The sequence below is a fragment of the Malaclemys terrapin genome, chromosome 16 (assembly GCF_027887155.1).
Source record: "Malaclemys terrapin pileata isolate rMalTer1 chromosome 16, rMalTer1.hap1, whole genome shotgun sequence".
Lineage (NCBI taxonomy): Eukaryota > Metazoa > Chordata > Testudines > Emydidae > Malaclemys > Malaclemys terrapin.
The window spans coordinates 21128868-21141122 of record NC_071520.1 but is presented as its reverse complement, the minus strand read 5'-3'; the positions used below and the strand labels follow the sequence as shown (position 1 = coordinate 21141122).

Genomic DNA, 12255 nt, shown 5'->3' with positions numbered 1-12255 from the left:
CAGTATTGTTACTAGTTGGCATGTAAACTTCTCCTTGTCTGTCTCTGAGCTGATGGTTTAGTTTGTTTGTTTGAATGATAGCAGCCCACACATTTTTTCCAGTCTATCCATGAGGCTGAAGGAGTATATTAATGGAAGATTGAGTACCTGAGCTTTGCCACAGGTAGGTCATTAAAAAACGGAGCTGGGGATTTATTAAGGGCCTGAGATGCTGAATACTTTCAAATCTCCATGACTTCGGTGAATTGAGGGTACTTGTCACCTCACAGAACTTGGCCCTAAATGAACCATTTTAGGTTTTAATGTATTCCTCACATCAACTGTTGTTGTGGACAGTAGTTTTCTTTTCATTCCTTGTTCTGAAGAATATAGGTTCAAGCCTGGAAATCCTAGATGCATGGAGCTCTCCTTGCCTTTAATAGGAGTGAGAGGTGTTTGGTGATTTGGAGTGTATATGTCATCTTAATTCATTACTGTGGATAATTTCTGAGACTCATAAATTAGAGATGGAAAAGGCCTGTTAGGTACTTCTTGTTTATCTTTATCTTTACAAGAGTGAAGAAACAGAAGGCTTTGCCTTATTAAAAAAATCAAATCAAATCTTTGTTTACTTACTTCCACTAGGTGGATCTTCTGTCTCTCATATATTCTCTCCCCAGACATGATAATAAAAGGTTACCTTTCAGTTACAGCCCTTATCTGGATTCCTGAATGCAAATGGTATCCCATGGTAGTGTAAATTTAAATCATTGATGAGCAACTGTGACCTCCGGGTTGGGCATTTTCTGGCAGTTGATGTCTGGCTGGAGGTATGGAGAGCCCAAGGCAGAGCTTTTAACCACTAGGAAATGCTGAGCCCAGCGGTCCTGTTTATCCAGTTGAAACTTACACTGTAAAATCCTGGCTCCTCCAAAGCCTATGAACCTGCAGGTCACCCATAACAAGAGACATGAATGTCCTAGCAATCAGGTGATCTGGTCTGTGTGTTTTGTGCATGCACATCCCTGATCCAGAAACATCTCCTAAATTCTGCCAACCTCCCACACAAACTATTCGTATTGCAGGAGTAATCTGAGGGGGGCAGCATACAGGGGGGCACAGTTGGGATGTTTTTGTAGGGTTAATGTGCACCCCTCTCTGTGGTCCAACCTTTTGGCTCCATATTTGGTGCTAACCAAGTCAGTGGCAAGAAATGTATCTTGTCTCTGGCTGAAAGAGAAAATACGAAAAGGCCATATCACATTTCCTAGGGACTGTCGTATCATAGCAACAGTTGTCTGTCTCACTGCTGTGCCGCTCCATCATTTAATGTTCCACAGCTTTTTCTCAAGGGTGGAATCCATACCACTGTAAAAATTATTGCATGTGAATTGGTAGCGTTGTTGGATAATTGCAGTACAAAAATGTATATCTACAAAATACATCATCATTATTGACTCTATTTAGAATGAACTGTTGTTTCTGCATAAGAATACGGGATTTTATTCCCCCCCTTTCAAAGGACTTTTAATGGAAAGCTGATTATTAAAGCTGGTGAGAATTTTTTTTGTCAAAATGCTTTTTGTTGGGAAATGCTAATTTGTTGAAACTGAAACCCTTCATGGTGAAAGATCGGTTTCAATAAGTTTCCCACGTTGAAAAAATTATGCCAAAAGAGTTTCAAGATTATTAAAACATCCTATTTCATTAAAACATCCCTATTTTTATATTTTTTCAAGTGACACATTACATTTTTTGGTTTGAAACAACTTTTTGTTTAGAAATATAAATTAGTTTATATGTTAATTTAAAAAAAAGTGAAAAGTCCATAATTGAAATGAAATGTTTTGAATCTAAACAAAACATTTAGTTTGACCTGATCTAGATTTATTCTTAATTATTATTATTATTATTTATTTATTTATTTGGCTTTTTGATTTGTGAAAATTTTTTTGAGTTAATGACTTTCTAACTGATTTAGGATGGGAATTTTTTTTTTTTAATTCTTGCAGGATGGGAAAACTGTCCCCTGCCCCGCTATCCTTTACTATGTGTTAATACCGCCTGGGTCCCTTAACTAGATGTGGCTTTTCTTGTCACTTTTCCGCCCAAACTGAGGACTTTACATGGAAAATGAAAACACTGTTCCTGAATAATTTATGATCAACAGCAGAAACAGAGACCTTGTTCTACACTAGCACTTTTGTTGGCAAAACTTTTGTTGGTCAGTGGGTGTGAAAAAACACCCCTGACCTGCATAAATGTCACCAACTAAAGCACTGGTGTGGACAGCACTATGTCAGCAGGAGTTTCTCTTCCACCAATATAGCTACTGCTGTTCATTGCGGGTGGTTTAATTATCCCGGCGGGAGATCTCTCTCCTGCCGGCATAGAACGGCTACATAGGAGAATGTACAGACCCGTTCCGCTGTAAGGTCTGTAGTGTAGACATAGCCAGACTCCCTGCTGTGAGGAACTAGAAAATATCCATGTCAAAGAATGCATCACCTTACCGATCACCCTGGTTAACACGGAGAGGCCAAGGATTCAGTGCTTATGGAAACTGAATTCCTTTTTTGCCCCTACAGAAGGTCCCTCCAGGTGAGAGTTGAAGGTGATATGAGAGGTTCACATTTCTGCTGCCCATGCTTTTGTTTGTTCTGTGATTCTATGGAGAACTTCATATCACTAGTGTCAATCTGGCTTCTTTATCGGGCACTAAAAATACCACATATAAAAAAGATTGCAGTATTGTTTTTGGAAACCACCCATAAGCAACCATGATTTACTGACTACCTTGGTTTGTCAGGTCTCACTATTGTGGAGCATTGACAGCATTTACACAATGATGTAAGTTACTGCAGTGTGGCAGTGTGAGAGCATTTGCCAAAGTGTCATAAAAGCTTTAAAAAAGCTAAACAACCCTCGCCTTTGTTTGTGCAGCCTGGATAAACTGCTTTCTGTTGTGCTATCTAATCTCAGTGTTGACACTATCACAGCAATGTAGATTGAACCTAACCTCTTTTGAGGAAATACAGTCTTATGAAATACAAGAGAGGAACCAAAATGACACAGAAATCTGAGAGCCCTTGGTGTTTGACTTTAGGTTCAGATAGTTCAATACATTTCTCTTGCTAGAAATTGCTGATATAGGGATGTGTGGATTGGGGTGGAGCTGCAGTCTAAGGAAGAACAAAGCCACATTACCTGAATTACCACATAGAGTGGGCAAACCTTCACCAGGATATATGGTTCTCTAGCATACTAAATCAATTAATAGATTACATTTTTGTTTTCCCTTTTTGCACAGCTGACGACTCAACACCAGATGGTGCTGTCATCCATCACTTACATCGGCTGCTCCCTGTCCATCTTCTGTTTGACTATCACTCTGGTCACGTTTGCTATACTGTCGTGAGTAATTTTAACTGTATACCTGCTGAGCAAATATCACCTTGAAAGTTTGGCAGTTTAATGCAAACATTTTCATTTCAGACCGCCGAACTGGATATTTTCAGGTGTTCAAAGGTTATTAATTCCCTAAGCCCCTTTAATTAGATTCTGCACATATATTTGTAACAGTTGGTTGGTTGTTCCTCAATTTAATTTCCCAGAATGGGAAGGTCTTTAAATAGTAAGTTACATCCTTGTAATATATATCCCTGTTTTGCTCTGGTTTTAGAATTTGAAAAGAGGGTTTGAGGCTGGTATCAGGGCTGATCCTGAGGTCGATGGGAGTTTAGCTTGAGCAAGGACTGCAGGATTGGGACTTCACGTTTGCCTTTATGTTCATCTGAAGCAAGGCTGTATAAAGAGGCATGACAGGATACAGGGGCAATTCTTCCTTCTTGTCTCCCATCCTCTTGTGCTGCAGGCATTTGGGAAGGGGTTATTAGAACGGCCACCGAAAGCGCAGAGAGAAGAGAATGCTGTGGTAAAGCCTCCACACCAGTACCACTTGAACTCTCAAGGTGAAACACTGCACCTTCTGAGGTCAATTTGAGTTTTGCAGTTGCCTTCAATGGGGCCAGGGTCAGGAATGGCAAGACGCTCCCTAAAAGTGGGGCGGGGGCACCGGCACATGAACCATGGCCCTACCCCTCGCGTGCCCCTTCTCCCTGAGCCCCCACCCTTGTGCTGCCCCTTCCCCTGAGGCCCCACTTTTGCGCCACCTCTTTCCCCCAAGACTCTCTGTCCCCTCCCCCCTGGTCGCTCACCCTTGCAGCTGGTAAAAAGTGGGAGGGCATAGCTTTTAAAAGTGATGGGGACATGGACCCGCCTCTTCCGGCACCCCTGCCCAGAATTTCACCCTCGGGTTTAAGTGGGATTGAAGGGCTGCATAGGACTTGTGCTGGCCCCTCTGCTTTGGGATGAATTTCACACCAAGCTGGGAAGAGTTTTTTAATTTTTTGGTTACCATGTTTTTTGCTTTTAATCTGCTGAGAATACATCGCTGCTTGCTGCTGTCTTATTTCTGTGAAGACACTTCCCCAGTCTTACTAAAGGCAACTTGATGGGGGTAACAATGCAATTGCTAATCAGCTTCTCTCTAGGGAGCTAATACAGCTAACTAGTGACCTATTTGGGGACTGATGCAAGGCAATAGTCTTGCATGGTCCTTTGCACAGGGGTGAATTCCACCCACTATTTTTTGAGGGAACTTTGTCAACTAGAGGTAGGAAAATGCTTAGTCATTCTTCTTCTAGCTGGATTTCCCTGCACACTATTTTTCTTTCATATTTTAAGTGGCTGCCACTAACTTGTACCTAAAATGAAGGTTGAGTAAATCTAATACTGAGCCTGAAAAATTATACAAGAGGTGTGTCAAAGCAAATTCTGAGTTGTCACTTGACCCTTGACTTAGACAGTGAACAAAATACATTGGGCAGCACACTGCAGTATAGAGACCAAAAACCAAGGTCATGCAAATGAGAATGGGATGCACTCAGAAAGGACCCATATAATGCCAGCCAATTTGTTTACCACAGTGAGAATTCAGATAGAGAGTGAAACTCCCAGGGATGGATTCATAATATAATTTGGGGAGGTAGCAATTACTGCTGCATTTCCATATTCATAGACAAGTCGTTCACCTGGAGATACTAGCACAATGCAGCATTATAAAAATATGGAAATGACGGTCTTGATTCTCCACTCACTCACTTTGGTGTAACTCCTTTGACTTCACTGGAGTTACTCCTGGTTTACATCTGTGTAAGTGAGGTGAAAATCAAGCCCAGTGTAGTTAATTGTGAAGAGCTGTAAGACGACCTGGCTATGAAAGACACCAGGTACAACCACATTAACGCAGAAACTAATTGTTAAAAATGAAAATGGGTTAAAATGTCATTTACATAATTAAAGAAAACCCCAACATCTCCAAATTGCCTGTTACTCTTCTGAAGAATCTATAGCCTAGACCCTGATCTCAAGTTTTATTGCCTAAAAGATGGTCTAGATAATACTTAGCCCTGCCATGAGGGCAGGGGCCTGGACTAGATGACCTCTCGAGGTCCCTTCCAGTTCTGTGATTCTATGTAGAACTTGAGAATTGATGCCAGGGCTGCCCAGAGGATTCAGGGGGCCTGGGGCACAGCAATTTTGGGGGCCCCTTCCATAAAAAAAAGTTGCAATACTATAGAATGCTATATTCTCATGAGGGTCCCTGTGGGGCCCGGGGCAAATTTCCCCACTCTCTCTCCCTCGCCCTCCCCCCCCCCCGGTGGGCAGCCCTGATTGACACTGAAATATAAAATACTCAATAGACTATAATCCTACCTTGGCAGATAGGAATGGGCAAGATGATGGAATACATCTTTCCTGTCTCTAATTTATAGGAATTGGGCATATATTTTTCATACAGAACTGAAACAATTATATCCCATCATCCTACCTTTGTTTTTAAGCAGTTACTCTGCCTCTGCTGGCCTCGTTTTCCAGTGGTCCCTGAGTAGGACAAACAAATCCAACAAACCAAGTGAAATTCACTCCGGTGCTTGTGTGAAAGCCCTCTGCACCATTTCAGCCTCCTGTTAGTAATGTGAAAGTCCTTTAGTGGTCTCTCTGCACTAGAAGACTTTTGCCATTGAACACTTGAGACAGTTAGGAGGATGAATTAGACATGTATCATTGTTTATTATTTGTATAACAGCAGTATCAACTGAAGTCAGGGCCCAATGTGCTAGGTTCTGTACAAACACACAGTAAGATACAGTCCTTGCCCCAAACAGCTTACAATCTACATAGATAAGGCAAAGGGCAGGAAGGGAAAGAGGCACAGAGAGAGGAAGTGGTTTGCCCAAGGTCATACAGCAAATCAGTGGCAGAGCTGGGAACAGACTCCTTGTCCGTTGAGCCCAGTCCAGGGCCTTAGCCACTAGACCAACTGCCTCCTAATTGTTCAAGGAATGATTTGACCACCGAAGTGTAATCTCTGAGCATCCTGTTAAGAGGATCGGGTTTAGAAGCTAGATTATATGAGGCATTTAGTGCCCTACACCAACAACAAAACACTAGTTGTCATGTTTATTTAGTTTGTTCCAACACTGTGATATTCCTTCTAAGTCTCACAGTCTGACTGGGTCATGCATGGACGCACTGTGCCTGGCTGGGAATCTGAGGCACTATGATAACATAACTCATGGAAACGCCAGTTTCCAAAGGGCTCCAAAGCCTGCATATGTGTTCTTGGGCAGTCAGCGCCTTTGCTAGTGGGAGATCTACTCCATGGATCCCTCGCTGCTTCTGACTGCAAGAGCCAAACAGCGGCTGGGAGGTGGTTTGGGAAGGAAAGGAGCTATGTTACTTCATACAGCTCCCAGGAAGACACCTGGGCTGTGGAGCCCATAGAGAAATGGGAGACACCCGAAGACTTAAAAGAAGAGCTTGGACACAGCTTCTAGTCCCAAGGCTGTTTTACACCATTCATGCATAGCATTTCTTTGAAACCATGCCATGCCACTTAAAATAGTTTGATTAGTTTTTTGCTGGAGGACAGTCTCATTAGACAACTGAAGGGAAATGTTGCAAACTAGTTTTAAATGGCTGTGAACGAAGCAGAGTAGAATCTGTCGAGTTCTTCGCTTCTGTACACACTGGCAACAGATAATCCGTTTCTAAGAGTGCTGCAGCCTTACTTGCTTTCTGGATTGGTGATGCTTCAGGTTATGTCTACATAAAGTTCATTAGTAGAGAGACACTGGCACTGTACAACACTAAGTTGTCTCTTTGAATTACTTGTAGGACATAGAGAGACAGACAGACCTCTACAAAAACAACAAGGGGTCTGGCGGCACCTTAAAGACTAACAGATTTATTTGGGCATAAGCTTTCGTGGGTAAAAACCTCACTTCTTCGGATGCATAGAGTGAAAGCTACAGATGCAGGCATTATATCTGTAGCTTTCACTCTATGCATCCGAAGAAGTGAGGTTTTTACCCACGAAAGCTTATGCCCAAATAAATCTGTTAGTCTTTAAGGTGCCACCAGACTCCTTGTTGTTTTTGTAGATACAGACTAACACGGCTACCCCCTGATACTAGACAGACCTCTATCTCTCTTCAATAACTGGGTGTCAGCTAAAATGATGACCAAAAAAAAGGCAACGTGACAAAAAGCTATACTTGTTTTCCACCTAGTCTGTGTCATTGTGTCATCTGGCGGCGGGCATTATATGATGTATCATCATGAGCAGTTGGCAGTGCGGCGAGCTGTGTAGGAAAGATGTGTACAGACAGTACTGTCACTCATGATGCTAAACATTCAGCCCAGTTACTGAAATGGTTAAAACTGGTAGAGAGATTTAATTGGGGATTGGTCCTGCTTTGAGCAGGGGGTTGGACTAGATGACCTCTTGAGGTCCCTTCCAACCCTGATATTCTATGATTCTATGATAGGGACTGGCAGGCATTGGATTAAATAAGAAAATCTGCTGTCCCTAAATCTTCTTCTCTTTTTCGAATCAAATTATGTTGAGGATCTGAAATATTCAGACAAGTGGAGGTTTTTGACTTCCTGGTTGTGGCTGGGAAACAAAGCAAAAGTGCAGAAAGCTTGTAAGAAAGTGTGTTCTCTTAGGATTTTCAGTCTGCTTTTCTAGAGCTAAGAGAGAAAGGTTCAGACTTCTTGTATTGTGTTAATGCCCAGGTGGCATAACCAGGGTCAGGGCCCCACTGAGCTGGGTATTGCACAGATACACAGAAAGATACAGTGCCTGCCCCCCCCCCCCCCCCCGAAGCTGGCAATCTTATCCAAGTCGAACCTGAATTTGAGCCTTTTTAGGTCCACTCATTCCTACTGAAGTAGGCATAAAATGCTTGTGTTGAATACAAGTTAAAATCAAGCTGTGATGTTGTTTGGGCTGGATTCTGCAAGATGTGGAGGGTCTTCTGCAAGGTGCTGATCTGCCTCTGTGCCCACTGACATCCTTCGGAGCTCAGCACCTTGCAGGATTGGGCCCTTTATTAATACTCTTCCACCCGTTACTAGTAGTGCTACTTAATGTGCAATTCAGTCCTTTTGGTTTGTTCAGTGTTGTGTCAGCATATTGGGGAACCTGATTAAACACAGCTCAATCCTGAAGGAAGAAAGAAAACTGAAAACCACATAATAAAAAATAACCCCACGCAAATAAATCATAAATGTATTACTGCTTCTTGGAATATTGTTCTATTCATGAGCCTTTCCTCCTTCACCCAGCTCTGTCAGCACCATGCGTAATCAGCGCTACCACATCCACGCCAACCTGTCCTTTGCCATCCTGGTGGCTCAGATCCTGCTTCTCATCAGCTTTCAATTCAGCCCTGGAATGGTAAGTATTGAAAAGCACGTTTTGCCTTATTTATGTATTTATTTATTTATTTGACAAGTCACCTCCATGAAAGTAAATACAGCATGCCAAGCGCAAGATAGTGTGTATTACAACCTTTCTCTTATTTTAGACACACATCTATGCCAAAAATCCCAACTCACAGCACAAGAAAAAGCAAGCTAAAGGCTTTTATACCCCCAAAACTGTTTTATTGCTGCATCCGTCCGTGCTTGGCATTTGCAAAATAAAAACAGAGATGCTGATCGTCAAATGTATGAAACTATTTCTATTCTGTTCCATTCCACCTAGATTCTCATACTCCCCTCATCACCATAATGTCCAAACACCTTAGTGCATTAAATGATCTAACTAACAGCTGTCATGTTTGGTTCATCCTTTCTCTCCTCTTCTCCCCAGGGGGGAAATTGCAGGTGCTGTAGCGTTTTGTGTAGGTAGGATTTTTCCCCAGTATGTGCATGTTGCACTATGTTCACATTAGACAAGGAAAATTGAAGAAGTGCCTCTTGCACTTTGAGTGGAAGAAGGTGAGGTTTCTGGTGGTCCTAGTTCCTTTGGCAGTTAAGTTCTTCAGTCTTGGACTAGCTCCTGAGAAAGCTCTGTCTCCTGCAAAGATGAACTTTACTTGTGTCGCAGAAAGTTCTGTTGTGCTGAGGAACAGAATTGTTGACCACAGTCCTTACCCTGGAGTTTTAGATGATTTTTTGGCTGTCATGGCCTTAGGCAGTTGAGCGAATTGAAGATAAGGACCAAGCCCTTAAACTTGATTCAGTATTCTGTGGGAAGCCAGTGCAGAGAGAGAGAGAGGACGGGTTTGATGTGCTTGGGATAGCCATGCTGCTCAAGAGACGTGCTGCAGGATTCTGCACTGCTGGAGTTTCCCAAGGGCTGCTGGCTCCGAGCCCAAAGGAAGAAGTATTGTTGTCGTTCAGGTGGAAGGTGATGAAGGTGTACATCACGAAAGCCAGGTCATCATCCACCAATATGGGACAGAGTTTCTTAGTCAGGCAGAGACGGTAGGGAGCATTACTGGCGGGTGCTGCTCTGTGAGAGCACTCCTAGACTATGGACTGAATTGACCAATTGTAGGTGTGTACCTGTTCGCAGGAAGGGACCCTTCCCACCTTGCAGTTCTTACAAGACTTTGAAAGCAATGTACTAACTTTTCATTTAAAACTATGGGCCATATTGAACCCTGAGATGCACTGGTCTTCAGTTTATGGACACTATCCTGCAGATGAAAAGTTCCTTGCTCCAAGCAGCTGCAGGATCAGGACTGATACCATTTGTTAGACCAGAATAATAGGGATGTGCCAAGTTACCCACAACAGATGTAATGAGCAAATAGTTCTGGCTTCCCACCAGAGGAAGAACATGTAATTTGTTACCATTGATGTACTACTGTGTGTGTGTGTGTGTGTGTGTGTGTTTGTGTGTGTGTGTTTTTAAAAAAGCTATTTAGAATTAACACAGGATCCTAAGATGTAAATTCCCTCCTGCGTCAGGAGAAAACAATCATATTTTTAGATAATGTTCCACAGCACTTCAGTTTTTTAATAGAACAAAAGTTGGCTGCTTTGAAGATCAGCTGCTGTACCATACTGCTTCTGACAACCAACATGCAGGGTCTTACTCATCTGTCAGTCTTTCTGTTCTCAGTACAAGCAAATATGAGAGTTGTGTGCTTTTAATTCGGGCAACCAAAAACATTGGTAAATTTGCATTCAAATCAACTGGCTCCTGTGGGCTTCTGGTAAGTTAATAATATCTGACATTTACATAGCAGTTTTCACCTGAGGATCTAAAAGCACCTTGTAAAACTGAGTATCCTTAATATCATTTTACAGACGAGTGATCACACAGAGAGGGCAAAAGACTAGTAGAAGATCACCCAGTGAATCAATAGCAGAGCCAAGAATGGCATATAGGGAATCCCAATTTCTAATATCCCACCATCTGGAGGCCCTGGGCTATACTTCTCTCACCAGTGGTCCATGCTGCCCTGCTCCTCACACCACATATGCCAATATGGCCCTGTGTTTCTCATGTCTTGGCACCCCTGCATTGGCTGATGGTGATTTTCAGCAGCAGTGTCATTTGTGGGGCCATGGCATTTGTCTCTCCACCCATGTGTCAGCTCCTGATATGCACAGCTCAGGGATAAAGCTTGGCATAAAAACATGAAAGAAAAGTGAACAGTTCAACCCCAAACTTCCTATCAGCTGAAACCTCAGCAGGTCCTGAGTGAGCAAGATAAGGTGCAGGAGAGAAAATGACAGTGAATGGTTTAGATGGAAAATAAAATGCAGACAGCAGAAAACAGCAACAGTGATACAATCTGAAATAGAAAACAAGGGAAGCCTCACACTAAAATAATGCTCAATAAATCAGGAAGGATGCTAAAACTCCACCGAGAGGACAGTCTTGGGGGAAATAAAATACATATAGGGAATAACACAACATGGACAAAAAGACTATCTCATTGTCATGGTCTCTGTCTTGCAATTTCTACTGATATGGGGTTTTGAACAAAAGCCCTTTGGCTCCTTGTCCTCACCTGCTCTTCCCACCTAGTCTTTTAAAATGCTAAGAATTCTCAGTTGCCTTTCTGGTGAAGGCTCCTTCTTTTCTGGATGGCTCTTGCCAAAGCTGACCACTTTCACCAGGCTCTTGGCCTCTTATGGTACTGTGGCCCTGTCTGCAAGCATACACGGATGGTTTAATTAAACCTGTTTAGTTAAGCTGATTCAGTTAAACTGATGCAAACTCCTGTGTAGACACTAATTTCATTTTAAGAGTTCTGTATTTCGATTTAGCTTAAACCTTCTCCAAGTTGACTTGAGCTAAACTGAATTAAGCCTGCTTTAAGCCAGAATTAGAACAACACTGGTTTAACCAGGGCCGGCTCCAGGCACCAGCCGAGCAAGTTCATGCTTGGGGCAGCAGATTCTACGGGGCGGCATTCCATGGCTGCTTTTTTGTTTTGTTTTGTTTTGTTTGCCGATCTGGCCGCCATGTCGGGGGCGGCGGTGTGGAGGAGGGGAGCGCCCTGCTGGGAGCGGGCTGCGCGCTCCGTCTGCCCCAGCCGGTGCCAGGTCTGTAGCAAGCCTGGCAGGGCAGCCCGCGTCCTTCCCTCCCCGCCAACCGGAGTGGCGCGGAGCCCCGCTCAAGCTCTGGCCACCCTTCTCTCTCTCCCCCCGCTCTCGCTCCCTCCCTCTTCCCCCCCACTGCCTGGGGCACGTCTGCAGCGCAGGGAGTCCCCCTGCAACCTGGCTCCGGCTGCCCTGCACGTTTGTTTTTTTTCCCCTGCTTTGCTGCTCCAGCCGCGCTGCAGGATTTTTTTTGTTTGTTTGTTTTTTGCTTGGGGCAGCAAAAAAGCCAGAGCCGGCCCTTGGTTTAACTGAACTGCTTTAATATCACACCTTAAGTAAACTGGAGCAATTTTGCCT

At 43.3% G+C, this 12255-nt stretch overlaps 1 protein-coding gene across 2 annotated transcripts in view; it reads left to right on the top strand.

The window, feature by feature from the left end:
• The window catches only part of ADGRD1 (adhesion G protein-coupled receptor D1), a 251438-nt gene that overhangs the window by 157865 nt on the left and 81318 nt on the right, over positions 1-12255 (top strand). For both annotated transcript variants that reach the window (XM_054006447.1, XM_054006445.1), the window contains 2 exons: positions 3290-3393; positions 8677-8788. In XM_054006447.1, the coding sequence (XP_053862422.1) occupies positions 3290-3393; positions 8677-8788 (216 nt within the window). The remainder of the gene's footprint in view (positions 1-3289; positions 3394-8676; positions 8789-12255) is intronic.